Below are 12,273 nucleotides of genomic sequence, written 5' to 3' on the forward strand. Positions count from 1 at the left end.
CTTAGAGCGTTACTCGGTTCTTATGAACTTAATACTCTACATGCATGCTGGGTAGCGGTCGATGTGTGGAGTAATAGTAGAAGATGCAGAATCATTTCGGTCTACTTGACACGGATGTGATTCCTATATTCATAATCATTACCTTGGATATCGTCATAACTTTGCTCTTTTCTATCAATTGCTCGACAATAATTTGTTGACCCACCGTATGTTTTATTTCAAGAGAGAAGCCTCTAGTGAAACCTATGGCCCCCGGGTCTATTTACCATCATATATTTTTAGATCTATAAAACCAAAAACCCAAAAATACCTCGTTGCAATTTATTTACTTTTACTTTGTTTTATGTCTTAGTAATCTTTTATATCTATCTCTATCAGATCTCATCCTTGCAAGTGACCATGAAGGGATTGACAACCCCTTTATCGCGTTGGGTGCAAGTGTTTGATTATTTGTGCAGGTGCATAGATTGGAGACTTGTTCGTACTTCCTACTGGATTGATACCTTGGTTCTCGAACTAAGGGAAATACTTATCTCTACTTTGCTGCATCACCCCTTCCTCTTCAAGGGAAAAACCAACTTAAGCTCAAAAAGTAGCACGAAGGATTTCTGGCGCCATTGTCAGGGAGGTTCTACATCAAGTCTACAAAGTACCCATCATAAACTCTCATCTCTTGCATTACATTATTTTCCATGTGCTTGTCGTTTTCCTCTCCCCCACTTCTAAAATGTTTTCAGAAAAACACAAAAATATTTGCCTTCTTTTCTGTTTGCCTTTATGTCTTGCTTGGTTTGTTCGCTCGTTTGCTTAGAATAATTGTGTATTTATTCAAAAATAGGAAGCAAAATGTTTATGGATCCTCATACACTTGCTAATCTTTTAAAGAGATCCAATTATGATAAACCAATTGCTAGTGAGTTGTGTGCACTAGATTATCTTTATGAAGTTTTGCTTGAAATTCATGAATCTGAAAATTGTGAGGAAGTGTTAAGAGAAGAAATTTATGAAGTGATTCATGATAGATCCTTGGATGAAAAGCATGATTGCAATGGTTCTACTATAAATTCTATTAATGTCAGTTGTGCTAATGGTATGCAAAACCATAAGCTTGGATGCTAATTTTTCTATGTCCACTACTTGTTGCAATGATCATGATTGGGGTGATTCTTCTTATGATCTTGAAAATTTATTTAAGCCTCATGATGAATATGTTTGCAATAATATTGAAAGTGGGTTTGGAGAGCATCAACTTTAGGTAAAAGTAATCCCATATATTTGGAGAGTGTTCAGTGTCTTGAAGTTTTTAACAAAAGTGAGTTTGGAGAGGTCATGAATTTAGTTAATGTTAATCCCACTATCTTGGAAGAGTGTCAACTTTGCATGCATGTGGATCATGAAGAGAATATTTTATGTGATAGTTATATTACTGAATTTGGTTATGATCCTACATGTAATTATTACATGAGAGAAAAATATGGTTGTAGAAATTTTCATGTTACTAAATTACCTCTCATTATGTTGAGATTGCTATTGTTTCTTTATTCTTCCTTGCATATGCTAGTTTTTGCTTGTCTTGATAATTTGTTTGCTTATAAAATGCCTATGCATAGGAAGTATGTTAGACTTAAACTTGTTTTCAACATGCTGCATGATGCTCTCTTCGTGTTTCAATTTCTATCTGTCATGTGAGCATCATTAAAATTATCAATGCCTAGGGGCGTTAAAGAATAGCACTTGCTGGGAGACAACCCAATTTTATTTTTATGTTTTATGTTTTTTGTTCTGTTCTTAAATAAATACACATTATTACCTCTGTAGTAATTGTGTTTTAGTGTTTTTAATTAGTGTTTGAGCCAAGTAAAGCCTTTGGGATACTTTGGTATAACGTTGATTTGATCTTGCTCAAAAACAAAAACCTTTTGCACCCAGTAACAGAATTGTTTAAAATCACAAAAGCGCAATAAAATCCTGATTTTTCTACAAAGGATTGATATATGAATTGCCTCTGTTTTCCTAATTTTTCAGAATTCTTGGACTTATGAGATTACTACAGACTGTTCTCCCATTGTAGTATAGGAAGTTTTGAGATTACTACAGACTGTTCTGTTTTTGACAGATTCTATTTTCTATGTGTTGTTTTGCTTATTTTGATGAATCTATGGGTAGTATCGGGGGGTATGAACCATTGAGAAGTTGGAAATAGTAGATATTACACCAATATAAATAAAGAATGAGTTCACAAAAGTACCAAAAGTGGTGATTTATTTTGTTATACTAATAGATCTCATGAGTTTTCTGTTGAGTTTTGTGTTGTGAAATTTTCAAGTTTTGGGTAAAGATTTGATGGACTATGGAATAAAGAGTGGCAAGAGCCTAAGCTTAGGGATGCCTAAGGCACCCCAAGGTAATATTCAAGGACAACCAAGCACCTAAGCTTGGGGATGCCCCAGATGGCATCCCCTCTTTTGTCTTCAATCCATCGGTAAATTTACTTGAGGCTATATTTTTATTCACCACATGATATGTGTTTCTCTTGGAGCGTCTTGTATGATATGAGTCTTTGCTTTTTAGTTTGCAGCAATCATCCTTACTATACACACCTTTTGAGAGGGACACACATGAATCGTGAATTTATTAGAATACTGTTTGTGCTTCACTTATATCTTTTGAGCTAGGCAATTTCCTCTAGTGCTTCACTTATATCTTTTTAGAGCACGACGGTGGTTTTATTTTATAGAAATTGTTGAACTCTCATGCTTCACTTATATTATATTTAGAGTCTCTAAATAGCATGGTAATTTGCTTAGGTTATGAATTTAGTTCTAATATGATGGGCATCCAAGAGGGATATAATAAAAACTTTCATATAAAGAGCATTGAATACTATGAGAAGTTTGATTCGTTGCATTTGTTTTGAGATATAAAGATGGTGATATTAGAGTCATGCTAGTGAGTAATTATGGATTGGTAGAAATACTTATGTTAAAGTTTGTGATTCCCGTAGCATGCATGTATGGTGAACCGTTATGTGATGAAGTCGGAGCATGATTTATTTATTGATTGTCTTCCTTATGAGTGGCGGTCGGGGACGAGCGATGATCTTTTCCTACCAATCTGTCCCCCCTAAGAGCATGCATGTAGTACTTTGTTTCGATAATTTATAGACTTTTGCAATAAGTATGTGTGTTCTTTATGATTAATGTTGAGTCCATGGATTATACGCACTCTCACCCTTCCACCATTGCTAGCCTCTCTAGTACCACACAATTCTCGCCGGTACAGTAAGCCCACCATATACCTTCCTCAAAACAGCCACCATAGCCATTCTGAGATATATTGCCATGCAACTTCCACCATTCCGTTTATTATGACACGCACCATCATTGTCATATTACTTTGCATGATCATGTAGTTGATGTAGTATTTGTGGCAAGGCCACCGTTCTATTTGTTATACATCTCACTCTTGATCATTGCACATCCCGGTACACCGCCGGAGCCATTCATATAGAGTCATACTTTGTTCTAGAATCAAGTTGTAATTCTTGAGTTATAAGTAAATAAAAGTGTGATGATCATCATTATTAGAGCATTGTCCCATGTGGGGAAAGGACGATGGAAGCTATGATTCCCTCACAAGTTGGGATGAGGCTCCGGACTTTATGAAAAATAAAAGAGGCCAAAGAAGCCCACCAAAAAAATGAGAGAAAAGAGAGAAGGGGCATTGTTACTATCCTTTTTCCACACTTGTGCTTCAAAGTAGCACCATGATCTTCATGATAGAGAGTCTCCTATTTTGTCACTTTCATATACTAGTGGGGATTTTTCATTATAGAACTTGGCTTGTATATTCCAATGATGGGCTTCCTCAAATTTCCCTAGATCTTCGTGAGAAAGCGAGTTGGATGCACACCCACTTAGTTTCTTTTTGAGCTTTCATACACTTATAGCTCTAGTGTATCCGTTGCATGGCAATCCATACTCACTCACATTGATATCTATTGATGTGCATCTCCATAGCCCGTTGATACGCCTAGTTGATGTGAGACTTTCTCCTTCTTTTTTTCTTATCCACAACCACCATATTCTATTCCACTTATAGTGCTATATCCATGGCTCACGCTCATTTATTGCGTGAAAGTTGAAAAAGTTTGAGAATACTAAAGTATGAAACGATTGCTTGGCTTGTAATCGGGGTTGTGCATGATTTAATACTTTGTGTGATCAAGATGGAGCATAGCCAGACTATATGATTTTGTAGGGATAACTTTCTTTAGCCCTGCTATTTTGAGAAGACATGATTTCTTTATTAGTATGCTTAAAGTATTATTGTTTTTATGTCAATATTAAACTTTTTTTGAATCTTATGGATCTGAACATTCATGCCACAATAAAGAAAATTACATGGATACATATGATAGGTAGCATTCCACATCAAAAATTCTATTTTCATCATTTACCTACTCGAGGACGAGCAGGAATTAAGCTTGGGGGTGCTTGATACATCTCCAACGTATCTATAATTTTTTATAGTTCCATGGTATTATATTATCTATTTTGGATGTTTTATATGCATTAATATGCTATTTTATATTATTTTTAGGACTAACCTATTAACCTAGAGCCTAATGCCACTTTCTGTTTTTTCCTTATTTTTTAGTTTTACAGAAAAAGAATATCAAATGGAGTCCAAACGGAATAAAACTTTCGCGATGATTTTTTTGGACCAGAAGACACCCGTAGGACTTGGAGATGAAGTCAGAAGACCCTCAAGGAGGCCACAAGCCCTAGGGGCGTGCCCCGGGGGGCGCCCCTAGGCTTGTGGACCCCTCGGAGGTCTCCTAACCCAATTTTTGGCCTATAAATTCCCAAATAATTGCTCAACATCAGAAGTGTCCATGAAAATACTTTTCCGCCGCCGCAAGCCTCTATTACCATGAGATCCCATCTTGGGGCCTTTTCCGGCATCCTGCTGGAGTCAGATTCGATCACGGAGGGCATCTACATCAACTCTATTGCCCTATCAATGAAGCGTGAGTAGTTTACCACAGACCTACGGGTCCATAGCTAGTAGCTAGATGGCTTCTTCTCTCTCTATGATCTTTAATATACCATGTTCTCCTCGATGTTCTTGGAGTTCTATCCGATGTAATATTCTTTTGCGGTGTGTTTGTCAAGATCCGATGAATTATGGATTTATGATCAAATTATCTATGAATATTATTTGAATCTTCTATGAATTCTTATATGCATGATTTGATATCTTTGTATTTCTCTTCGAATTATTGGTTTAGTTTGGCCAACTAGATTGATTCTTCTTGCAATGGGAGACGTGCTTAATTTTGGGTTTAATCTCCTCACCCAGTGACAATGTACGGGTAGCGAGGCACGTATTGTATTGTTGCTATCAAGGGTACAAAGATGGATTTTATATCATATTGCTTGATTTTATCCCTCTACATCATGCCATCATACTTAAAGTGTTACTTCGTTCTTATGAACTTAATACTCTAGATGCATGCTGGATAACGGTCGGTGTGTGGAGTAATAGTAGTAGATGCAGAATCGTTTCGGTCTACTTGACACAGACGTGATGCCTATATTCATAATCATTGCCTTGGATATCGTCATAACTTTACGCTTTTCTATCAATTGCTCGACAGTAATTTGTTCACCCACCGTATGTTTTCTTTCAAGAGAGAAGCCTCTAGTGAATCCTATGCCCCCGGGTCTATTTACCATCATATATTTTCGGATCTATAAAATCAAAAACCCAAAAATACCTCGCTGCAATTTATTTACTTTTACTTTGTTTTACGTTTTAGTAATCTTTTATATCTATTTCTATCAGAGCTCATCCTTGCAAGTGACCGTGAAGGGATTGACAACCCCTTTATCGCGTTGGCTGCAAGTGTTTGATTGTTTGTGCAGGTGCATAGACTGGAGACTTGTTCATATCTCCTACTGGATTGATACCTTGGTTCTCGAACTGAGGGAAATACTTATCTCTACTTTGTTGGATCACCCTTTTTCTCTTCAAGGAAAAAACCAACGCAAGTTCAAGCAGTAGCAGGAAGGATTTCTGGCGCCGTTGCCGGGGAGGTTATACATCAAGCCTACCAAGTACCCATCATAAACTCTCATCTCTTACATTACATTATTTGTCATTTGCCTCTCGTTTTCCTCTCCCCCACTTCTAAAACGTTTTTAGAAAAATACAAAAATATTTGCCTTCTTTTCTGTTTGCCTTTATGTCTTACTTGGTTTGTTCGCTTGTTTACTTGGCATAATTGTGTATTTATTCAAAAAATAGGAAGCAATGAGTTTATGGATCCTTGTCCACTTGCTAATCTTTTTAAGAGATCCGATTATGATAAACCAATTGCTAGTGAGTTGTGTGCACTAGATTATCTTTATGAAGTTTTGCTTGAAATTCGTGAATCTGAAAATTGTGATGAAGTGTTAAGAGAAGAAATTTATGAAGTGATTTAGGATAGCTTCTTGGATGTAAAGCATGATTGCAATGGTTCTACTAAAAATTTTATTAATGTCAGTTGTGCTAATGATACGCAAAACCATAAGCTTCGGGCTGTTAATTTTGCTATGTCCACTACTTGTTGCAATGATCATGATTGAGGTGTTTTTCTTATGATCTTGAAATTTCTTTAAGCCTCATGATGAATATGTTTGCAATAATATTAAAAGTTGGTTTGGAAGACCGTCAACTTTAGGTAAAAGTAATCCCACATATTTGGAGAGTGTTCAATCTCGTGGAGTTTTTAACAAAAGTGGGTTTGGAGAGGTTATGACTTTAGTTAATGTTAATCCCACTATCTTGAAAGAGTGTCACTTTGCATGCATGTGGATTATGAAGAGAATATTTTATGTGATAGTTATATTATTGAATTCGATTATGATCCTACAAGTAATTATTATGAGAGAGGAAAATATGGTTGTAGAAATTTTCATGTTACTAAATTACCTCTCGTTATGGTTAGATTGCTATTGTTTCTTTCTTCTTTCTTGCATATGCTAGTTTTTGTTTGTCTTGATAATTTGTTTCCTTATGAAATTCCTATGCATAGGAAGTATTTTAGACTTAAACTTGTTTTTCACATGCTTCATGATGCTCTCTTCGTGTTTCAATTGCTATCTTTATGTTTCAGTTGAGCTGATCTCATTCATCCATGTTAAAAACGTGAAAGAAAGCTTCTCAAGATCTTTGCGAGTAATATCCGAGCCGTCACAGTCATCGACGAAGTACTGTTTGTTTTTGAACTGACTGAAATGTCGTGCCATATAATAAGTGTCCCTCTCGGCTGGCTTCATCAGAATGCGAAATATCCCACACGTTTATATCGTAGTCCTTTCATCCTTTGCCTTTTTCCTCCTTGTGAGGGCCTTGGCGACTGGGTCGCGCACAGCGGATCACATCGAACTACAGAAGAAATACTTATCTTGGACTAGTTTGACCCGGGGTACCTGCACGCGGTGGCTCGAACACAATAAACTCAAGGCTAATACAATATGAGAAGCTGTGACATGATCATATACTAAACCATGGCATATACCCTGCATTTCTGTCGTCTAGGACTAAATTTAAATGCCAGAGGCGACCTTGCTTGCTCAGTAAATCAACTCAAATCCGCCCTGCCCTAGATGCAGCTGCCTGCGCTGTCAAGTGTCAACGAAGGCACTATCCATTTCCCCAGCCTACAAATGTGTCGCCGATGCCGCCATTAACGCTCACAAGTCACAAGTTACCACTTACCAGCATCCCACACGAGTCGCGAGCATTGCATGCACGAAGCCTTCGACCAGCAATGTCGTCGTCGGCGGCGGCGGACCTCCCGTGGCAGGCGCGCGGCGGCCGTGTCTTTGACGTCGGGCAGGGCAGCGCGCTGGTGCTCGTGTCGTACCCGGTGCTGCTGCTCCTCGTCCTCCTCTCCGCGTTCGTCAGGTACGTGTGGATCGCGCTCGCGCTCTACTGCGCGATCCTGTTCGTGCTCTCCTGCACTGGCCGCTTGCTCGCCGGTCCGGAGGTGCTCGTGCACGACGAGGCCACGGCGGCCATCGAGCGGGGCGGCCTACCGCAGGCGTCCATTGCGGCCATCCCGGCGTTCGTGTACACTGCCGCTGCTTCGGCTGGTGCCGGCGACGGCGATGCCCAGTGCGCGGTGTGCCTGGAGGCTCTGTCCGGCGGGGAGAAGGCGCGGCGGCTGCCGGTGTGCGCGCACACGTTCCACGTCGGGTGCATCGACATGTGGTTCCACTCGCATGCGACGTGCCCGGTCTGCCGGTGCCATGTCGAGCCGCAGAAGAGCGGCAAGATGGCGCCGTTGCCGGCAGAGCCGCCTTTGCCGCCGGTGTAGTTGTTGCTGGCTGCACCAGGACATAAGATTGTACAGATTTACAGTAGATTTGAGGTGCCTCACTGCCTCAGTATCGTCGTCTTGGTACTCTGCTGACAATCGAATGCCGTGTACTCCGTACTCCCTGTGTCCAAAAATACAGTGCTTATTAGACTTTTTTAAAGTCAAAACTTTGTAAATTCTGGTCAAGATTATTAAAAACATCAAGATTTAGAATACCAAATAAATGAGCCCTGCTCCAGTGCTCCCCCCTAACCTAATTTCGGAGGGGTATTTTTGTCCCCGCGAATTTATTTTTTTCCTGGCCCGCCGCAGCCCAGATCCAAGCCCTGTCTAGCCCTGTATAACCCAGACCGTATACGTACAGTACCCTGGTCCGAAAAAAAAACATCAGACGACCCCACGTCCACGTAAGACCTGCCGAATCCAATCATTCACGCGAGCAGCTCCATCAATCTCGCGAGCATTGACGCAGCTCCATAAGTCACGTAGTAGATCTCCACCGGCGGCTATCTCGTCACCGGCGATCTTGTCGGACAGCGGGCACGACAACGTCGTGAATCTCCAACGATCGCGCACAGGTACCGCATCCCGCGTCCCCCCTCTAGTCTCGCTCGCGACAACATCGAACGAACTGTCGTCGCGCCAGTGGTAGTGGTTAACCTAGCGGAGCGGGTAACCTAGCTACCCGGCGACGCATGCGATAGTTGATCTTGTTCCGGTAGTGCTGCTCCTCGTGATCTGGGTTCACGTAGCGTCGGTTGCCGTCGGCTGTGCGCACCACCAGTATCGTTATTTGATGTGGCGGCTAACCTAGGTATCCGGCGGCAGAGGTAATCACAGATCTAGCTAGGTTTTGAGATCGTGCAGTTCCTCGCGATTGAAAGTGATCACGACGGGTGTCGTGGCCATCTTCCTTGATAAGTTTGGCAGATCTGAACGGCCTCGGTTGCGGTTGTTTACATAACATCCGTGATCGTGTGCTATGTGTTTTATATTTCATCATTGATAATGTTTGCACATGTGATGATACATAATATTGGTTGTAGGAAATGGCGGACGAGGAGTTAACTGATATCATGGTAGACATGGAGTTTGGAGAACTGATGAAAGACTGGATAGAAGATTGGTCCGATGATGAAAATTGAGATCGTGAAGATCGGTCAGAGAATGGGAACGAATGGGACGGTCTTAATGTGAGTGGCATTGTCATGTTGTAATTTTTTGGTGGCATCGAACAACATTAAATCTTTATGTTGAAAATTTATAGATCGATGAGCTTGATGATGATCAGGAAAACAACTCGGAGCTCTTGAATGAAGATTACATTAGTCAGGTACGTAAGTGAAAAATTTTGTTGGCATGCAAATTGAATTTCTTCTGCAATATTATATGATAAGTAATTATTTATTTGTGTTGTATTTTTCAGTTCATTTCCGAATGTCATAATGCATACGACTATTACGGTGAATCCGACGCGGAGACAGGCCTTAACGACGAATCATTAGATGCACCTGGTTCTGGGGAGTCCGAGTCATCGGTCATCATGAGTGAGGTATGTGTGTAATCAATGTTCTATGGAAGTAAGTAATGTTAAACCATAGAAATCTGTTTTCATGGTTGTGGTTTGATTGTGTAGGTGACACAAGATGATGGTGCAAAGAATGTCCAAGATACTGCCAGTGCAGATGATAAGAGGGATATGTTCATGCAGATAATGGAAATGACATTTACGTCTCACAATGCTACTGTGATTTCTACAACAGCTATGCTAGAGATAATGGTTTCAGCATTAGAAAGAATAAGGTCAGGTATAGCAAAACAGAGTCACGTCATATGCGTTATAGGCGGTTTGTTTGTTCAAGACAAGGGAAACGTGACATCAAGTTGCTAACCGAGGAAGGACACAGCCGTAGGCTCAGAGCCGAGACACGCTGCTTTTGTGAAGCGCACCTGACCGTCAAGCTTGACCAAAAGCGTGGGGTTTGGTATGTTGAAAGTTTTGAGGACAAGCATAGCCATATGTTGGCAGGACCGAACGAGGTACCTTTTCTTTGGTCCCATAGAAAAATCAAAGAGTACCAGAAGCATGAGATAATGTCCACGGGAGCTACAGGGATTAGAATTCACGACATGATGGATTGCTTCATCAGCAAGCATGTATGTGTAACATCCCAAAATTCTAAATTTTGGAATGTTATAATAAATAGATAGATTTGATTGATTGTTTGATTGATTGTCTGAAAGTGAGTGAATTCGAAACTTTTGAAAGTTAAATGAGAGGGAATAAAAGGACTTTCCCAAACTTTCATATTTGCTTTCTGATCTTCATGAATTCAAATTCTTTTCAACATAAAACCCTAGAGAGAAGATGACATGACTTCTTCCATTTAAAATGAAAGGGGTGTTTGAAAAATATTTGAATTCCATTGGGAAATATTTTCCAATTCAGAAACTTTATGCAACTCAATGATTTTCACGAGAGAAGATAAAATGACTTCTTCAAATTATGAAATATGAGTTGGGAGTTTCAAAGAATTAAATTCAAAGTTCTTTTGAATTTAATTTCAATTTGGAGTTATTTGAGTTTTATTCAAATTATTTTTATCCAAAAATAAAATATATAGAAATTAGGGTAACATGATTCTCTACAACAGAAAATTGGAGAGGATTAAATTTGAAATCATTTTGGTATTTTAAAAATGTTTTTTGTTGGATTTTAATAGACCAGTAGCACTCTTTAATTTATCTGAATTTGTGTGGATTTTATTTGAAGTTATAAAATGTTCATGTCGTAGAAAATCTTTTTCTGAAAATTTTGATATATTATATGCCTATATAATATTTTTAGTTATTTTGTTATTTTAGTTCTCTGAAAAAAAATGTTTATAAAAAAAAAGCTTCCCGCCAACTGGGCCGGCCCAGCTCCTGCCAGGTCGCGGCCCAGCCCAGCAGCGCCGCCCCTCTCCCTCCCGAGCGAGAGACCCGCTCGGGCACGCCGCCGCGCCGCCATGGACGGCATGACCGCCCCGGCCTCCCCTTGCCCCTCGCCCAAGCCGCCCTCTCCTCCCCTCCCCTATAAAGCCGCTGCCGCCGCCCCAGCTTCTCTCTCCTCGCCTCACCGCTTCTCGCCGCGCCGCCGTCGCCACAGTCGCCGCCGCCGCCGCTAGCTGCTGCCTCCGCGCCGCTGCTCTGCTGCGTCTCCAGTCGCCGCCGCTAGCTGCTGCTGCCATCGCCGCCTCGCTCCGCGCCGCACCACCGCGCCGCTGCCGCCGCCGCGTCGGAGCGCGACGCCCTCACCGGAGCCCCGCGCCATCTCGCCGGAGTAACCGTCGTTGTTCGCCGGTGTTGACCGGAAAGGTAAAACCGCCCCGGTCCGGTTTTATTTAGGCTACGGTTTATTTTCGGTTCTTAAAAAAAATTGATCGGTTGGTTATCCAGCGGGTGTTCGCTATTTAGAGTTCAGTAGCGAACGGTTTTCGTCTTATAGGCTTCTGCAGTGAACGTTCGCTATTTAGCCTTTTCTTTTATTTCAGTTTTCGGCCAGGGACCCGTTTGTGAATACTTTATTTACAGAATAGTCCCTGTTCTTCAAACAAGCACATCTTTTTACTCGTTAGTCCGAATTCAACGAAACCAATGCCCACTTCTTCGTTATGATCTCCTCTATCCAGTAAAACAACTCAAACATGTTTTTGAAAAGTTTAAAATCTGAATTAGATCAGATTTGGATTCAAACTTCGTTTGATCATAACTTGAGTTTCGTAGCTCCGTTTGAGTTGATTCTTTTTGCAAATCGAAACTCTTGACCTAAACATTCTAATAAGGGCAAATTCACATAATTTTGGTACTGTTAGAAATTGTTTTATGTTGCAAGAGTTATTTGCTTGGTTTCGTTGTTT

The 12,273-nt window shown here is 40.6% G+C and overlaps 1 protein-coding gene across 1 annotated transcript; it reads left to right on the plus strand.

The window, feature by feature from the left end:
- The first annotated feature begins 7,632 nt into the window (after positions 1–7,632).
- On the plus strand, positions 7,633–8,862 carry LOC125525373 (RING-H2 finger protein ATL39-like). Its single transcript, XM_048690372.2, has one exon. The coding sequence runs from the start codon at positions 7,730–7,732 to the stop codon at positions 8,369–8,371; it is 642 nt and encodes a 213-aa protein (XP_048546329.2). The 5' UTR covers positions 7,633–7,729; the 3' UTR covers positions 8,372–8,862.
- The last annotated feature ends 3,411 nt before the right edge of the window (positions 8,863–12,273 follow it).

This window comes from Triticum urartu, chromosome 7A (assembly GCF_056163025.1).
Source record: "Triticum urartu cultivar PI428250 chromosome 7A, HENAU_Tu73, whole genome shotgun sequence".
In the NCBI taxonomy this organism is placed as follows: Eukaryota; Viridiplantae; Streptophyta; class Magnoliopsida; order Poales; family Poaceae; genus Triticum; species Triticum urartu.

Bases quoted from the DNA above. Each gene is read 5' to 3' on its own strand.
- LOC125525373 (XM_048690372.2), top strand. From the start codon at position 7,730: ATGCCGCCATTAACGCTCACAAGTCACAAGTTACCACTTACCAGCATC.